Here is an 18,294-nt window from a genome sequence, read left to right on the forward strand (position 1 = left end):
TTGAACAAAAATGTTGTATAAGAACCATCAGCACATGCATTCTTCCAAATCCTTAAAGTCCTTCGAGCACTCACCATTCACGTTTACCCCAAAGGCCATAGGGTACATCCTCTTTATTTCAATACCCAATTGAATTCGCCTTGTCTTCGGGTCGCCTTTTAATTAAATTCAAGTTTGTCGCCCGTCCTGACACTTTTCGCGGTCAGCCACACAGCCGCGTCCGCCGGAGAGCGAGAGAGATGGCCGGAGAGTGGGTGAGCCGGGGCGAGCGAGAGTGGGAGAGTTCGAGCCCCCAGGAGATATACATAGATAGGAGCGGGCTCTTCGCAGTCGGCGGAGCCGTCCCGATGGCGGGCACTTGGAAAACGGCCCGTTCAGTTGGTGGACGCCAGTTGTGCGGTTCGCTCGGTGCCTCCTTTGGTTCAGCTCGCCTCGACTCGACTAGATTCGCGTGCGTGCCGCGCCGTGTGTGACATCCGCCGTATATATTTGAATATTCCCCGCCCACGTATATACACCAGTTCCCCCAACCCCGCCGCCCACCCCTCGGATCCGGACACATTGCAAATTCACATGCGTATGCGGTGCAGTGATTCACCCAGTGAGTGAGTGCGTTGGCCTCTGGCCGAGAGCTGTGTCCCACAAATCCCGCAAAGTGGATGCAGGCTATCGCCCGAAAAGTGGGTAGATCGCGTATATGCACGGTACACGGGCTCCACGGATCGGATCGGAGCCAGGCGGTGTAGTGTAGACGGCCTTTGCCCAGTGTTATGAGCACTTTTGTCGCCGCTCGTGTCGCCGTGCGTGTGTCGGAGGAGATCACTTTAAAAATAACAAATTTGTTTGATGCTATTTATACGAGGCGGGCCAAGTTTTCGTTCCGTTTCGCATTGTGCGGCTGAGGCTTTTGGCGTTCAGCTTTCGGAATTCGGTTGCCAGGTTCGCCCAGAGTGTCTTCTGTGCCTGGTACTCGCCTGCACTTGAACGCCATCCGAACATCGCGGCGATATTAATTCGACAGCGTTTCTGTGCCAGTGTCGCAATGTAAACAGCCAGAATGGCAAGCGGTTTGATCGGCACCAATTTCACCACCACATTGGCAAATGTAAGGGGGATTCAGTATACCCTATATACCAGCACTCCTAGGGAACTATCCCTAAAAGTTTTTATGATTTCTTAGCACAAAAAAAGAATAAATAAAGGATTATATATTGCAAGCAATATATATTTAAAGCATTGAAAATGTGTTAAAAGTTGTGCAGAATACCTACAATAATAAAATCAATCATGATCAGTTTTGTGATCACTTTATTTAAATTATTTTTTGTTCGCTAAGTAAACAACATAGTGCCTAATGTTTGAGTGTTCTTAATACCTGAGTGCGAGTTGAATAAAATTTGAGCATCCCAACCATTTAATAATCATTAAACCCCAGGTCCTTTTAAATTTGAAAAAGGAACCCGTAATCTCTAAATTACCCCTACAGGAACTGCATATTTCATTACACAATATTGTAAATGTCAGCGTTTTGGGCTTTCTTTTTCGTGTGCTCGAATATATATACTTTTGTCGGCTAAACAAACTAAAGACATTTATTTATGAACTCATTTCATTTCGCGCACCCTTGGCCAGGCACATTTTGTTTACATTTGCCAGCGTCGCCAAGTTGAGAAATAATATGTATAGTGTATATGTGCCATAGGATTGCGCCCGAGTGCTTCCACATAGAAAGCATTTCGTTGAATCCAAATGTCAAGTGTATGACGTAAACAATGTTTCCGCCAAATATAGTTATCGTATTGATTTATGCTAAATTTAGTTAGCTAATTGCCAGCCAGCGGAGCCTAATCGTTGCCCACTTTGTTGTATCTCGCATTGCAGGGGATGTCGGGGTGTGATCAAAGCACTGTCGAATCATTGGCCGACGACCCAACAGATTCACCATTCGATGCCGATGATTGTCTCAAGGTGCGCAAGTACTGGTGCTTTCTGCTGTCCAGCATATTTACATTCCTTGCTGGCCTGCTCGTGGTGCTGCTATGGCGAGCCTTCGCCTTCGTCTGCTGCCGCAAGGAGCCGGACCTGGGGCCCAACGACCCCAAGCAGAAGGAGCAGAAGGCCTCCCGCAACAAACAGGAGTTCGAGGGCACCTTTATGACAGAAGCGAAAGACTGGGCTGGAGAGCTTATCTCGGGTCAAACAACAACTGGTCGAATTTTGGTGAGTACTTCTAGGGGCGGCCAACGCCGTGGCCATTTATCATTTATGAATTCCTTTTGTTGGGTCGGGAAATCGGTTTCTCGGACCGTGCATATGGCCATATTGTTGCACTGGGAATAAAAATATGACAGTGTGACAGGTTACCACATTGTTTGGGAAAAATTGATTATTTTTAATAATTATTTTTTGAGTAGTATACTATGCTCTACAATAGAATTTCAAAAATTATTATCTTCATAATCGTTTTCTAAAAATACTACATCTTATTTTTTTACCTTTTTATTTTATTCAATATAATACCTTTCAATTAGTTAATCGCCTCTTTTGGCCACTTAACCTTTTACACAGTTTTCTTCTCCCCAAGTTGAAGTAAACAAATCCATCCCACCTTCAATTAAGTAGTAATTTCTGCGAGTGCCACCTACTGGCCTGCCCAGCCCACTGAATTATTCAGAGATCAACTGGCTATATGGGTTCCCATGGCAAAACAACGTTGACGTGTCCTTGTGCATGGACATCCATGCAGCTGGCGAAAGTGCCATCGCCATGCATTTGCAGGGGTTTCGATCCACATCCGCCCCCTTCGACTGCCATTTGCGTGTATAATTTGTTTGCGATTGCTGAATTCGGGGGGAACCATTTCGTGTCAACAGCGGAAGCAGCCAAGTAAATGTGCCATTTCCAAGTACAATAAGTACATGAGCACAAATTGACCTGGCGGTGGGAGGATTTTCGGGGTCTTTTCAATTACACTCTGGTTGCGTAGGAATTAACTTCAGCGGGTCCGCGGTTTCCCTCCTGTACTCTTCCCTCGCCCCGACCGATTGAAATCGGTTGTTTGTCCAAATATTACGCATACGTCATGGCGCACCGCCCATCCATTAACGGGCCTTAGGTAATTACTCAAGCGGGCTCCGGGGCTATTTAGTGGGTCTTATTGGGCATTGTGGTAAATGCCCTCGATAAGCATTTCTCGATTTGAAGTTGCCGGCACTGTGGGCGCGAGCTTATCGGCTGAATATTTGCATTCGGCAGGTAGAATTTCTAGGAGATATTTGGATACTTTAGACAGTACATTTTTGGATAAAATAATAAATGATTTTAAAATTAAAATAATAAATTGATTATATTGAATATTAGTTAACATCAGATATTAGTGAAACCTAAAAGGTAAATCAGCCATACAGTTTCAAATGGAAAATAAAATGTAGAGATTATTATTATATAGTTTATTCTATTGCGTAAATAATGTTTTTTTTTTATGTTTCAAACTTTTTAAACTTAAAAGTTTTCATTAAATTATTTATTTTTATAAATTTTTGTATTTTTATAATAGATTTTCAGATATCTTACAACTTACTACGTTTTAGTCATTAAATACATTTCTTTTTTGTGCGATTATCTTGGTAACAAGTAAAGTTTGATTGCCTGTTTGTAGGCCTTGGGGCTAGTGGCAATCTTCGGCAGTCAAGGACACCGGCAGTCCCGCAGAGTGACAAGCCCTGGTCGATTGCAAGGGGTCAAATGTGGAGCACCCATCCTTGGTCACGCACTATCCCCCCATGACAGTCGAATGCTGTTCCTTTGTCGGCTGGCACACAATTGCACAGCGGTGGAGAACGACTATTACCATGTAGCTTGTACCGTCATGAATCCACCGCCCTCCGTTTTCCCCATTTCCATTTTCCGGCCACCCGCCGAGTGGTTCGTTCCCATGTGTCTGGCACATTTATCGATAGCTTCGCCGTCCTCCTCCGACGGAGGGTCTGTCGGCTAATAACGGGAAGCGGGCCCCGAGAAATGATGTATGTATGCATATGCTTCGGAGCGCGGGTGCCCGAGGAAGCACAACAAATAACAGTAAATAATATGGCAAATGCCAGGATAGAAGGCGCTTAAAAGGGAAATGCTGCCAGTAGGAAAATCGATGGAACAGCGCGCACATTTCCACTTTCACCCGGGATCGGAGTGGGGCGGAGTGGGCGGAATGGGTGGCCGATTGTGAATGTTTATTACCAGGCCTAGTGGCCCCACTCGTAGTTGTGTGCCAGTCTTTGGCAGCCAATTGGCTTCGCTGTTTGGCAGACAGCGTCGAATTTCCCTTGCCTTTGTACCAGACTGCAGCTGTTCTCGGAAAAGTCGGAAAGGTCCTTTCGTCCATTCGCGTGGCGCTCTTTTTTGGCTTTTCCGTGAGCTGTTTCGTTGTTTATCCCCGTTGTTGGGCGTTGTTATTGTGGCTGGCAAAACGAATGTCTTGCCATTTAGATATTACACAACTCGTGCTTCTTTCCCCCCCTTTTTTCTTCACTTTCTCCAAAATGTTCTAGTTTTGTTATGTGATTTTTTCGCTTCGATTTTATTGAACTATCCGCATATGTTCAACTCTAACCGGCTTAAAGCCCCGCTGCAGGCGCTAATTGGCTTTGGAATGCGCGTTGCGACTCCGATGCGGAAGTCTGCTGCAGGGGTTAAACCCCGGCATTTACCTCCCCAACACCCACATCCGATTGCACTCGGTCACGCCACAGAAGCGAGTGCTGCGAAAGCTGAAAAAATAATAAATAAACAGGCAGGGAAAGTATTACATTTTAGAGTGCTGCACGCAAACACAAATAGTAAGCATTTTAATCTGATTTGTATAGCCCAATTAAAAGCCAAAAGTTAACCAGGAGCAAGGTAAATTAGGTAAATGTAAAATCTCTGGAAATATATAGCATAACCAAAGATACATAAGTATATATTTTCTAGAATTTATTATCCCATCTTTCATCATTTGGGATTATTCCTACAGAAACGAGCGTTTATAAATTAATTAATTGTAAAATCTAGAGTGTGTGCAAATCCAAAGTCACTTAAAAATCGTAGCCACTCAACTCAACATGAATGTACAACTTAATAGCCCATCCGTCATCAGTGGAGCTTATTTTTCTCCGTGCATCTGGGGCCATTAAACTGCCGCCAGTGGGCTGCCTCTCAAATTGATTGCTGTGTTCGCAGCGTTATGGCCAGAACAAATCGCATCGGAGCTGTTTGCAGAGGGGCACAAATCGAGCAAATCGAATTGAAAATGTTATGAGTGGGACACGTGTTTTCCCGCCTCGTGACCCAGATTCCCAGTTCGCGCTGATGCAATTGATGGCGGACAGGGCTTAAGTGCTTTTCTCTTTGGCGAGGAGAACTCGGATCTGGGAGCTCAGCTGCCCTAAGTGATTGACCCAGTTTTCGCGCTCCACCCGGCCATTGTGAATAACAAGTTCATCGGGTCGGGGTGGCTAAGGTGTCTTCAAAGGGGAAGACGTCAGAGGAGAAGTTGTCACCATATTGGAACCTGCTTTTACGGCCTCGTATCCGTGACTTCAGATGCCCTCGGGGGTGTGGGCTTTCATTAGGTTTCCGTTTCGGCTTCTTGGAGATCAGGACGGCTAATGAAAGTGTCAGTCCGACTGACACCACATGACGTATACGCAATCCCAGAGACGCAGGGTAAACTTTCCACCACTTTTCTTCGAAATTCTTGTCTGGCTTCTGATATTAGCAAAGTTTCTGGGGCTGCCAAAAACTTTATTGCGCAACTAACAACTTTCTAAGGAGACTGCCTTGTGTGTGCAATTTGCATGCCAAGAAAAAGCCGCAGAGCAAGAATAATGAGTAATCAGCCCGGGCCAAGACATTTCAATTTATGGCCCTAAGTAAATAGCTTGCGTGCCATTCCGTGCCAAATTTAGTTTTTCGCTCTCTTCCGAGGGGCTCTTCGCTTTCGATTATCCACGTAATTGCGAAACGATAGTACCAACAATTACAATTACATTGGCATTAGGCTCGGAAACAGAACCACAGCCAGAACCAAATAATATACGTAAAGTGCAGCCGGCCGAAGTTGAACCACCTCGACTGGCCGCCATAAAGCTGGTTGTTGGCAGGCAGCCCTGACATTTTAACGGCTCCGCCCCCATCCCCCCTGCTCGGATGCACTTCCTCCGAAATTACCTTGTAAAACTTTCATGACTGCCGCAGATTTATCAACGGGGTGCCCTGGCTAATTGCCCCAGCAGCCAGCAGCATTTCCAGGCCGGACGTCCTCGTTTTTCGCCATGAATCAAATGATCCGTGAGAAACAGAGTCGTGGCCTGTGCCAAAGTGTGCAATTAAAAATGCACATTACTGCGGATTCCCCTCTCTGCCCCTTTGCCCTCGAAACAGACCACTTCCGATTATCCTTTTTCCTTGTGCCTGCCTTCCTTTCGCTTTTCCAATTTCCTTCTTTGGGGGAGTGGGAGGCTCGCAAGTTCAATGGAGCGTTCGAATGCGTTCGAACAAGGCCGTGATTTATGGAATCGAAATGTAGCAGCTGTTCGTGCTTGGGAGGCTGTTGTGAGTGGGTTTATTTTATAACAGCCCATGAATTTATGAGTTATGGTATGAACCTCGTGACCTCTTAGGCGGAATAACTTATGCTTGGGTTCTTTGATTGGAAAAATAAATAAGAGTCCTTTATGAATTTATTAAATTTAATTTAATAAGCAATAATTGATAATATTTACTTACTAATTCACTTCCGCTCTCCTTCCAGGTCGTACTCGTATTTATACTCAGCATTGCATCCCTCATCATATACTTTGTCGATGCATCTAGCGAAGAAGTCGAAAGATGCCAAAAGTGGAGTAACAACATTACTCAACAGATCGATCTCGCATTCAATATATTTTTTATGGTTTACTTTTTTATACGAGTAAGTTGCCGACGGCCAACAGACAGACAGACACCGACACTGACACACTAACCACACCAGCGCACACACTGAGTTGATTTAACAATTATTTGAATCAATTGGTTGGAGCGGTGATGATTTGATCTTTTGGTTTGTGCGACAAATTCTTAAACGTTCTTTCGTTCTTTTGTTCTTTCAATCTGACAATCTCCTTACAGTTCATAGCGGCGTCCGATAAGCTTTGGTTTATGTTAGAAATGTACAGTTTTGTAGATTATTTTACAATACCCCCGTCCTTCGTATCAATATATTTAGATCGAACATGGATCGGTAAGCGAACAACCCCTCTTTAAATTATCCTATCCCAATGAAATTCCAAAAATGTTATGTGCATACAAATCGGTGCTGATCAAGATTGATATATCCGCATATCACACGCACACAAGTCACTATGAAACACAGTAACAGCCACACCTGAAGACCTACAAAGAGTCCTGATCGATTTGTATGCATGCAATGTGCCCTACTCTACATGAAACATCCGCCTGCAAGAGCAGTTGTGAATATACTTGTGTATCCTTGCGAACAGGTCTTCGATTTCTTCGAGCGCTACGTCTCATGACTGTTCCAGATATTTTACAATATTTAAACGTACTAAAAACATCGAGCTCCATACGCTTGGCTCAACTAGTATCAATTTTTATATCCGTGTGGTTAACAGCAGCGGGCATTATACATCTGGTATGTAGAAACACACACACGCACACTCAAACACTCGACACACATACCAACACGAGGGGATCGGTTGTGCCCGTGTGTGGGTGTATCTGTGGCGGGTTGGCAATGTGTGCGAGGAGCCAGTACGAATATCACGCATACGCAGCGTTGTGCCCGCTACAGAGCCCCAAAACAGGGCACTTTCGACACCCCACACTATATAAGTTATATATCTGTATCGATGTGTTTGTGGAGTGTCCCACCGAGGGGACCTCAGATGACCCGATCCACTGATGCGGCTGATAATTGCATTTGCATTTACTTAAAATTTAGCTGGAGAACTCTGGCGATCCGCTGGATTTTAATAATGCTCATCGTTTATCGTATTGGACCTGTGTCTATTTCCTAATTGTGACCATGTCAACGGTAGGATATGGTGACGTTTACTGTGAGACTGTCCTGGGAAGAACATTTCTCGTGTTCTTTCTGCTCGTCGGCTTGGTAAGTTCGCAAAGCACATGCACTAGTGCAATGAATTAAACACAATTTAATAAGAAAAGAAAAACAAACTACCCGTCTGAACACACACAGCAGACATACCGATAAGTCTAAGCCTTCTTTTAGTTCTAACCGAGTACGTATATATACGAGATACCTTACCCAGATGTAGCCAGTGTTTCTCTCTCCCATCTCTGTCCGCCTCGATGCCCATTGAGTTTAGGCCCGGCCAACGCGGGGTTGGAAGTGCTGGAGTGTGTGAATGATTTACGTTTTGGTTGCCGCCTAATCTACCACTTACTAGTACAGTTGTGCTCAGAAACCATAGTTGAGTAGCCAAAGCAAGACCAGTATGAGTATCAGTATCAGTACCAGTACTAGTCAGAGTGTAGCACTCTCGAACTCTATACTCCGTAGTCGATACTGAATTCGACATCTCCTAGCCGTAACCTAGAGTAACCATGCGTTGACCCCGTTGCCCTTCGACCCCTCTCTTACGTAACTATAGACTTAATACTCAATACATTTGTTAATTGCATTTCTACTATGTACATGCCACGTTATGTAAATACATAGAACGACTTAATACCGCTGCACAAGTTTTGAATTATGGAACTTTATTTGAGGCCTTGCGGCCGAGTTTCGTATTTGCGTTTATCCTCCCAACGTTTCGTTAGCTTAACTCATCACCCGAGCTTAACGCGTTTTCTTTTTCCGACCTCTAACACAGACACGCTCACACACGCCCGGATGTATCCACTCGATACATCCATCCGATATCCACAAGATGTCGCCTATACAGCTGGGGGCACTCGATTCATACGTTCACGCCGCCCCATTCAATACTTTTACCATAATCGATACTTATGCATGCAGTTACCTTATCACTTTTGAGTTGAAACTTTCGATATGCTTTGGTTTTTGTAATGGAAGATTCGTAGACACCAAACACACCAGAAATACCCACCACACACAGCCAAGAGTCAGGACTTTTCCAGGGATCAGTCGGTTAGGCAGGAGCTTTACGAACACACCCATGTTATATCCCAGAGTTAATGTTCTTGCATGCTTCAGTGCTGGCTGCCGCATACTTGTGTAACCAATGGACCACAGCAATGATCCAGAGCAAACCGAAACCAATCGCTTTTAGGTCTAGATATCCTTTGGGTGTGAATGTCCTGGCCCGACTTCGAACCCATCAAAGCAGCCCTCTGCGTTTCCGATTTTTCCTTTATGCCCGAGTGCAAATAACCGAAACATAGTGATAACAACTAGACTAAGCTTAAGACACAATCACCTAATATCTCCTAACCAGTACATATATTTTTGCTGAATTGATTTTTGTTAATTTCGTGTACGATGGAATATTTTAGGCAATGTTTGCCAGCAGTATACCGGAGATAATTGAACTCGTCGGTAGTGGCAATAAGTATGGCGGTGAACTGAAAAGAGAACACGGAAAGAGGTAGTCTATAAAAACCATAATAAACCAAAAAAAAACATTTTAAACGCATTCGATGTGAAAAACACCAAGCTACATTCTAAAATAATCCACTAAAAATTATAAAGCGCAATAAACCTAAAAGTATAACATGAAAATATTTATAAAACTAATCAGCTTAGTTAAAGGCATTAAGGATAACCACTTGTTGAGGACTATTATCTTGAAGACTTTTCAACACAGTTCTGTCAAATGAAATCCAAGAGTTAGGTTCGGTTGAAGTACAAATGAAAACTTTTGTAAAGAACACACATTTAGTATTTTGAACCCGTTTGGGGTAAAGTGAAACTCCAGCTAGATAATCAGTAATTCTTAATATTGATTGAAGTCGATAAATTAATTAGTCTGTTACCCTTTCACTTTGTTTCCCTAATTTCATTGTATCTCTATGATCGCATATACAGTTGACTTACCCGCATCAAAAAGTAGTTCAGCCGACTCTTAAGTCGTCCGTTTTTAACTATTTTGTTCCTTGATAAATAAGTATTTCGAAACCCGAAACAGATATATATATGACATTTGATAAATCATCAAACAAGTAATAAAGTAAAGTACAATTTTATCATTACTTCTGTACTTGGTTTTTGCGTTTATTTATTCCACTTCAAACCGTTTTTGTTGCCTCGCAGTCAGAGACAATTTAGCAGATTCGAACACACATTGATCTGTTTGTAAAAGCCATTAAACAGTTTAATGTTCCATTTACCTAGGTTTTGTTCTCCAGTTTTATTTGTTTATTTTCCTTGGTACTTTTGCTTTTCCTGATTTATTTCGTTTCGTTAAACATTTTTATTGAACTCTTTGGCAATGTCTATCATATAAATCACTTTGTAGGCAAGCGTGAGTTCATTTCGGCCCATTTTTCCTTTGAATTTTGTCTCCAGAATATACATTTTTACCCAAGATATTAATTATAGTTTGACACTTATACTTTGCCATGCTTTAAACGTTTCGTATTAACACCAGAGTTATGATACAAGATATGCGTTTACCAATTTGCAATAGTTCAAGGTTCATATATATTTATTTCGATATCCTAAAGCATTTGTGCAAACTATTTAGGCGCATTGTTGTACCACATCCCACACAGACTTATAGAGCCCCACTTATAAACATCTACAACACATGTCCCTTAAATAGCATCGGTCACGCATTGATAAAATTAATTAAATTATCCAAAGTCATGACACGTAATTCGATTCGTATGTTTTTGAAGAGAGCAAACTTCAGCCACATATTTTGCAATATGTATTTTTCGATTCATACTTCCTTTTATTCCTATTAAATATATAACTACATTTGTCGGTCTCGCTGGTCCATCTATAAATATATTGTAAAGTTCACCCAAAAGGCCCTTACCCATTTCTCTCCCGAGGATGGAAGAGCCTTGGCTATTCGGGGGACCGAAGTTTTGCTTACTCATCACCCTACTAACCAATTGAATCCGAAGATTCGGAGGCCTACTTACCCCCAACTACTCATAGTAAAACGTAAAAACGTAACTAGGATTGTACAAAGTATGGTATTTCAATAGCGTAAAACTAGCGCACTACCAATAGGATTTCCAGATGAACTCGAGAGGGTTCTTGAGCTCCACGAACAACTTGACCTGTCTCTGTCTAGGCCCCAGCACTATCGTGTATTGTAAACTACAAATGTAAAATATTAGATGTATCCAAGTAAGAGTACAGTAACTAGATGCCGTTGACGACAAGCGAACGAGAAATCGTGGCGACGAATCGTGTAAAGTAATGTACAATTAGCCTTAAAGTATCTGTATCTGATGGAGTGAGTGCCGTGACGAGTGCGTGGATCGGTGTAAATACTTGAGTGAGTGCGAAGGGAGTGCGCGGAGTGAGTGTGGATATGAATATGAGTATGAGTATGAGTCGGTTGCGGGTCAAGCGGTTCCCATTCTGCACTGTTCTTCGTCGTCAGCGTCAACGTCGTCGTTGATTGTTCCCAAACAAGTGTACGCATAATAATTTTGTCCATTTCTTTTTTGGAACCACACACACTAACACACACCAAAAATTTGTTAGCCCAACAGAACAGAACAGAACCAACAATAAGAAAACCAAGCGATAAGAAATACAGCAATACTGAAAAACTGAACTGAACCCTCTTTGGCACCTCTCAATCAATCTAAATGTGTATGTGTGTTGTTGAATTTAGGCCGTTTTCGCTAGTTGGATACCAGAAATCACTGAACTGGCCGCCCAGAGAAGCAAATATGGTGGAACATATAGCAAGGATCCTAGAAAAAGGTACACGAACACGTTGCTGGCTGTACCGCTAAGAGAAAATACCAAAACTATACAACACGAAAATAATAAGATAAACAAGAAATGATTATAAAAGCAAACAATTACCAAAACACCGCAGCAATCGAAGAGTCTTGACTTCTATTTGTATTTCTAAATTTTCTTTACCTAACTTCAGTCAACGAACCAACAGCTTTTGTATTATTTTCTATTGTTTCGTTACTTTTCACATTATCCTTGAGTATTTTTTGACGTCACCTGGAATTGCATAAAAATACCAAACTCTGACGGGCAACAGAACCGTTGCCAGGGTTTGCGACCAAATTGAATAAAGTATCTGTCTTGATTTGTTATTTTCATAAAGCTAAACCAAAGGAATACAAATTAAATGAGAAAAACAATTAGGACTTGAAAGGCATTGGTTTCTTGGCGGCATGTGTCTGTATTTAGTTTACCAACAAAATAAAAGAAACACATTCGAAGAATAGTGGCAAAAATTACACTAAATCGAGGGAGCAAAGGTGTTCCCCGTGTGAGATATAATTTATGTAATTTACTTGTCAAATCCTTCTGTAATTCTCGTTGTCGTTTACACACATTACACTTATTGTTTGAAACTATGGCTTCATTTTTGCGTGCGTTTCATTAGGCTTACTGTTAGCTAGAGATAAAATTGTTAAAGTTCATAAACGGCTTAAAACATCAAAGATATTTCGCCCGAGACCATTGAACCGTGGCTTGGAAAATATGGTTTTCTTTTTGGTGCCTGTGGGTATGCAACACTTTTTGTCGTCTAAATTTTGAAATCTCTGGGTCGCTTTCCATCGTTTTTTCAATAATCTTTAATGTAAATTTTAACAAAGTCTTTTGCTAATTGATCAAAGCTATCTTGATGGGCTCCTGCATTTGATGTGTTCGATTTGTAGCATGCTCATTTCAAACTTTTGGTAGTCACAAAACAAACAAAAACCAGCTCATCATTCGATACTCAACTATCACTAACCATACATTTTGAAAAATAATTTACAGAAGTATTTGAAAGTGTTCCCCAGGCGACTTTGAAGTCCGTCGAGTTAGAGTGGAGAAGGGCTAGACTCGCTGTATTTGAAATGTGAAACTTTTGAGTTCCGTTTAGTTTTGTCTTTGGATTTTGATTACTACCGTACATATAGACCAGAGCCACTATTGCGTGTTTTTATGCAACTTCAGCTGCGTCATTGATTTTGAGTTCGAACTGTTAAGCTCCAAACTAGCGCTGAATCAATATTACATACATATGTTAGAATAATACCTATTCTTTGACTGGCTTCTCCCTAAGTTACCGAAATGCCTTTCTGTTAAGCTGTTACATTCGTTTGTGCGTTGGTTTCATTCTATTTACTTTTTCGGTTGAGATACACCTACACCCAGTTGCTGCTTTGGTTCCCGCATAGTGTTTTGATTTTCCGATATGATTTCCATGCGTTTTCCACTTGTTCCTATATGCGATACATACATAAATAAAGTTGCAGTAGTTACAATTTTTGCAATTCCAACTTATCCAACATACTATATCGATTACTTGTAATTTATTTACCATACCAATACGAAACTAATTCCACACCTTACTACCTAATCAATCTAATCATCTATACTCAAGTCGTTAATTTGCTTGCACCCACTTTGTATGCCGCAGCCACGCATAAAAATAAGTCTAACCTAAAGAACGAAACGAAACCAGTACGAAACCGGCGTCTTAGAGCGCTAGAATATGTTTTTACGATGATCATCACCTAGATAAAATTGATATTTGTATACTTGTAATCAGTAAAGAGTTGCAGTATCCTTTGATCGTACTCAGTATCAGCATCATGTCTCCACATTATCTGTAACTTTTCCCGCTCCGAACCGATTCCCACCCGATACGATATCCAACACTCACACACATACGTGCGGTTTAGTCTGTTAGAGTCACCCGATTTTCGTAGACGTAGTCGAGTTTAGGAACCGAAACCCACCACAAAGATGAAGTTGAAAGTCAATGTGTGTGCGTGTGTACTTGGCACTGAGTTGTACATAGGCGTTATCTCTTCACATAGTCTTTGAGTATGTTTACTATATACATAATCCGTAATCTAACCACACAACACGTAACCCCAAGAAACCACTAGAGCCATAAGAAACTAGCTGCAAGCCGCTGAAGCGGCCCATCGATTTATGAAGATAATAAGATCAGTTTGTTACATGCCTTCTGTTTATTTGGTCTCATTTACTGTGCTTTTGATTTTCCTTGTTTCCGGTCGAAGATACTGTGATAATTTCTGGTCTGGTTAACGAAGCCACACAACAGCTAGAACATCGAGAACCACCAAGGGCGGCGATACAGCAGATATCAGATATCAGATACCCGAACTGATCCACTTGGCTGCCGTTATACCGTGTGCCTACTGTATAGGGGTCCCTCTTCGAGTCTGTCGCCCCATAAACCCCCTCATACTCTCTACTTCTCTCTACCCATCTGACCTGTGTGCCTCTCTGTCGACCCTTCGGGCCACTTTCTGTGTCTCTGTCCTGTGTCAAACGAAATTTGTGTAATGCTTTTTATTTAAGTTTAACAACAATCCAAAACGAATAGAACAAAAATACTTCACTGTCATCATTATCTTTCATACTGTAAACAGGCGATTTTTGCAAGTTGTATACCTGAGATTATAGACTTGATTGGAACAAGAGCCAAATATGGGGGCACATTAAAAAATGAAAAAGGGCGAAGGTGAGACAAACCAAATTTTCTTAAAATCAATCAAAAACAATTAATCAACAAACCGATTAAACAAAAAATTATATAAAACTACTACAACAACAACTACAATAAGACTACTACCACAAAAATAAAATACCAATCATAAGTTTAAGCCAACAGCAACCTAAAGTCACCCCCAAATTCAAAACTAACAACGAGTATTTATGTTTCCAAGAGTAAACACCAAATCAAAATGAAATTTCTGCCGAAAAGCAGTCGAGTAAACAAATCGAAACGATATAAATTGAGACTATTTACTTTTAGTTTGCGCTTCATTCATGCCAAACGCCTAGCGAGTGTGGAAAAGTAGCTGAAATTTGATTTTGATTCTACAAAAATACCAAACCGAAAACAAATCCCCATAGACACACACCAGACTAACACAAGTCATCCACCAAAGCCACCACAAACATGGCCAGTCCAATCCAACCAACCAACCGCCCGCCAATCACTATAATCATCATCAGCAACTCAAGCGACACAATATATTACTCATACGCCCGGTGGGACCGCTTGGCGAGCTCGGGACGACACATGAACAACAGCGACAACACAGCACATTTGTACATTCCAACTATCCAGGACATCAATCAAAATCAGCCAATCAATCAATCACCCAGCCCAAATTCAAAACATTCAATCGATCAAACACTCACCGCCACAAGAACAACAACAGCAACAGCCACAGGAAAAATACACCCACAAAACAATTGAAAAAAGCAAAAATCAACAAGAAAATTTAACTAAAAACCCATATTGCTTACGTGAAAAAGAAAAGTATATGTTTTAGTTCTCGAACAACTCATTTTGCGTTGGTTGTGCTTCAGTTGATTTCCTTATCGTTTTCGACCTAGACGTGTCTACGTAGTTCAGTACGTAAAAAGTACCCGAAAAAACATAACTGAGGACGTCACCCCCTTGGAGGTGGGGCGCTGTGCCGGGTTGTGTTATATATATAGTTTCATTACGTTAACTTGCGTTTCGCCCATCGATTTGCGTTTTGATTTGCCAGTTTTGATTTTGTGTTCTTTGAATTGGCATTTTGCAGATATCGTATTTGAGAATCGTACCACATACAACCAATTGTTTCGTACTTAAACTACTGTTCTGAGTGTATCTACTATATCATGAGCGTACTCTTAACTACCAAATGCTATCTTGTTGTGAGTTTCCATACTACATCATGAATTTGAACGCCAAATTATTAACTTACTCTTCTGCTACTTTCTACTCTCTATATCGTACTCGTACATCCTGATCTTGAACCCAAATTCTTTAGCTCCTATCTTTTGGTTTGATTTGCACGTTCTCTTCAGTTCCGAAAACGCGGCTTAATCGTGTTCTTTTTTGGGTATATACTGTATTATTTCCCTTGGTTCACCTAGAAACGAATTGGATACATACGTGTAATTTGCAGGTCGACCCAGCGAGTGTGAAGTCAGAGCTGATGATTGGCATTAATCGAAATTCAATAAGCGTATACTCTTAAGTTTGTCTCTTTTCTGTATGCCACATCATCCTAGCCTCGTTTTGCATTTGTATTAGCCCTTGAAGTGAATCAGTGATTGGTGTTTATTATTGTGTTACATTATCGTAATTGTCTATATAGTCCTTGCTATCGAAGTCGTAAAACTCGTATATATATATCTATATACATAAACAAATATACATGCGTATATGTATATCCATTTAAACGATTTAACATTGAACGATAATAATGCATACTAAATACAATAATAATAATAATAATAATATTGATTCGATTGTATACGTAAATGTTAGAATCCATATAATTCAAAATGTACACACACACATGCATAGAGTCGAGCTCTCTATAGACTTTTTCTCCCCAAGTACAGACAGCAATTTGTAAATACCAAGCAATTTCCACGGAAGACTTCAATTTGCTCAATATTTTTGGCTAGAAATGTACCATATTAGAACACACAGCTTAAGAACTGGCTTCGACATCTCGAAAAAAACCAACATGCCGCTGTCATCTGAGAAACGGAATCATCTTTGTGTGTGAAAAGCGAATCAATACAACCTATCAATCAATAAAACCCATGTATCTATCCCACATATTTTATTCTTAATCCTCTGTCTGTCTCTCTACATATATCTTTCTGTCTTCAAACCTTCAATCTGTTATCCGTTGTAGTTCTTGGACTTCTTTATAAACCCTATGCTATATACGACACATCTTTCAACATTTACACACATCTACTCTTTTGCGTTATGATTTCGATATTTTCCTCTTCTTTGCGAACTTCTGTTTCAACATTCGAAAACCACGGTATCAAACAATAAAGAGATAAATAACCATAATCTACACACACAGACCCATAGAGTATACAATTCGACTCGGATGAAACCGTGCCTCCACTCCACTCAGTGTTGTAAACTCGTAAGCCAGTGTTGTGTTTGGATGCGCTCGACGACTCCATTTGATTTCCTTTGCCCACCTTGTTCGGATCAGGATCAGGTAGGAGGTCTGGGCTGAGGAGACCTGCATCGTTGTATGAGTAGACACGAAACGCGGCCCCTGATAGCACACCACACTCTGTTGTCTAGCCAAGGGACCCGACCTTAATTACGCTCGTTTGAGAGTTCTGAGTGTACCATCCGTAACTGAACCCGACTCCACTATCGTATCCGTATCCGAGCCCTTCCAAGTCTCAACATACACACATCTCCTGTCTCTCTGTAACTCTGTAACTCTGTAACTCTCTCTTTCAAGATCTCTCCTATCCACAGTTTTGATTTCCTCGAAACCCACTCACATTCATTGCACATTCTGAGCGATAGATTTGGCGCATTGAAATTTACTTATGTTTTCTTATTCCGAGCAGCAATTCTATATGAAAAACGAAAAACAATGAAAATGCGTGGCCAGGCATCAAATGTTGAACCTTCTCACTATATATTTATATCATTTCAAGAAAAAAAAAACAAAATATCAACTTAATTCCAAATGTCACCATTCGTTTCTTTAGCTGCAGCAATGAAAAGAAAACAAAACAGCAACACAGAACTAATCGAATGTAGTGCATTATTTCGTTTGTTTGTTAAATGCAAATTGAAGTTCTTCTTTCTTTATAGCGACCTAGTCGAGCACACTTTTTAATGCCACCGTAGAGGTAAAAGAGTTGCCACTTGTACAGCCTTGCATCCGGATTTGATCTACAATACATTTACAAAGTCGCTCATCAAAATATTTTAGATTTTTTCTAGAAGACGAGACGAACTTTTAGTCGTTATTGTAACCGTGGATAATCCACTGAAATATTCGTACGGACAAAGAAGGATCTTTGGTCTTTCTCGCTTTTTGTTTTTTTACGTTGACTTTGTTCTTGACTTTGTAGACACTTAGGTGTTTAGTACTCGTGGACTATTCGACTAAGATCCATGATCCTCAACGCACACTCACAGTCTCACAACATCACAGCCCCACAAACACCCAACACTCGAGAAAAAACGTAGAAGTATGCATGTGTAGTGGCACTGACACTCACTTTTACTAGGTATGGGAAGAATGCCTGCCCGGTTTGCCTGACTGCCTGATTGCATGACTGTGACTACAGTAAATACCCGAACCCATAAT

At 41.2% G+C, this 18,294-nt stretch overlaps 1 protein-coding gene across 34 annotated transcripts in view; it reads left to right on the forward strand.

Annotated features, from left to right (window-relative positions):
- The first annotated feature begins 393 nt into the window (after positions 1 to 393).
- LOC108031365 (calcium-activated potassium channel slowpoke) overlaps positions 394 to 18,294 on the forward strand; it is a 42,715-nt gene continuing 24,814 nt past the window's right edge. For 27 of the 34 annotated variants that reach the window (XM_017104684.3, XM_050889171.1, XM_017104649.3 and 24 more), the window contains exons 1-7: positions 394 to 1,105; positions 1,882 to 2,220; positions 6,791 to 6,949; positions 7,147 to 7,258; positions 7,518 to 7,669; positions 7,979 to 8,146; positions 9,517 to 9,608. In XM_017104684.3, coding sequence (XP_016960173.1) covers positions 1,058 to 1,105; positions 1,882 to 2,220; positions 6,791 to 6,949; positions 7,147 to 7,258; positions 7,518 to 7,669; positions 7,979 to 8,146; positions 9,517 to 9,608 — 1,070 coding nt within the window. In that variant the 5' untranslated portion in view covers positions 394 to 1,057. Of the gene's footprint in view, positions 1,106 to 1,881; positions 2,221 to 6,790; positions 6,950 to 7,146; positions 7,259 to 7,517; positions 7,670 to 7,978; positions 8,147 to 9,516; positions 9,609 to 11,819; positions 11,912 to 14,568; positions 14,661 to 18,294 lie in introns of all 34 variants that reach the window. The other 7 variants (XM_050889173.1, XM_017104680.3, XM_017104650.3 and 4 more) reach the window with 2 other exon arrangements.

The sequence above is a fragment of the Drosophila biarmipes genome, chromosome 3R, assembly GCF_025231255.1.
Source record: "Drosophila biarmipes strain raj3 chromosome 3R, RU_DBia_V1.1, whole genome shotgun sequence".
In the NCBI taxonomy this organism is placed as follows: Eukaryota; Metazoa; Arthropoda; class Insecta; order Diptera; family Drosophilidae; genus Drosophila; species Drosophila biarmipes.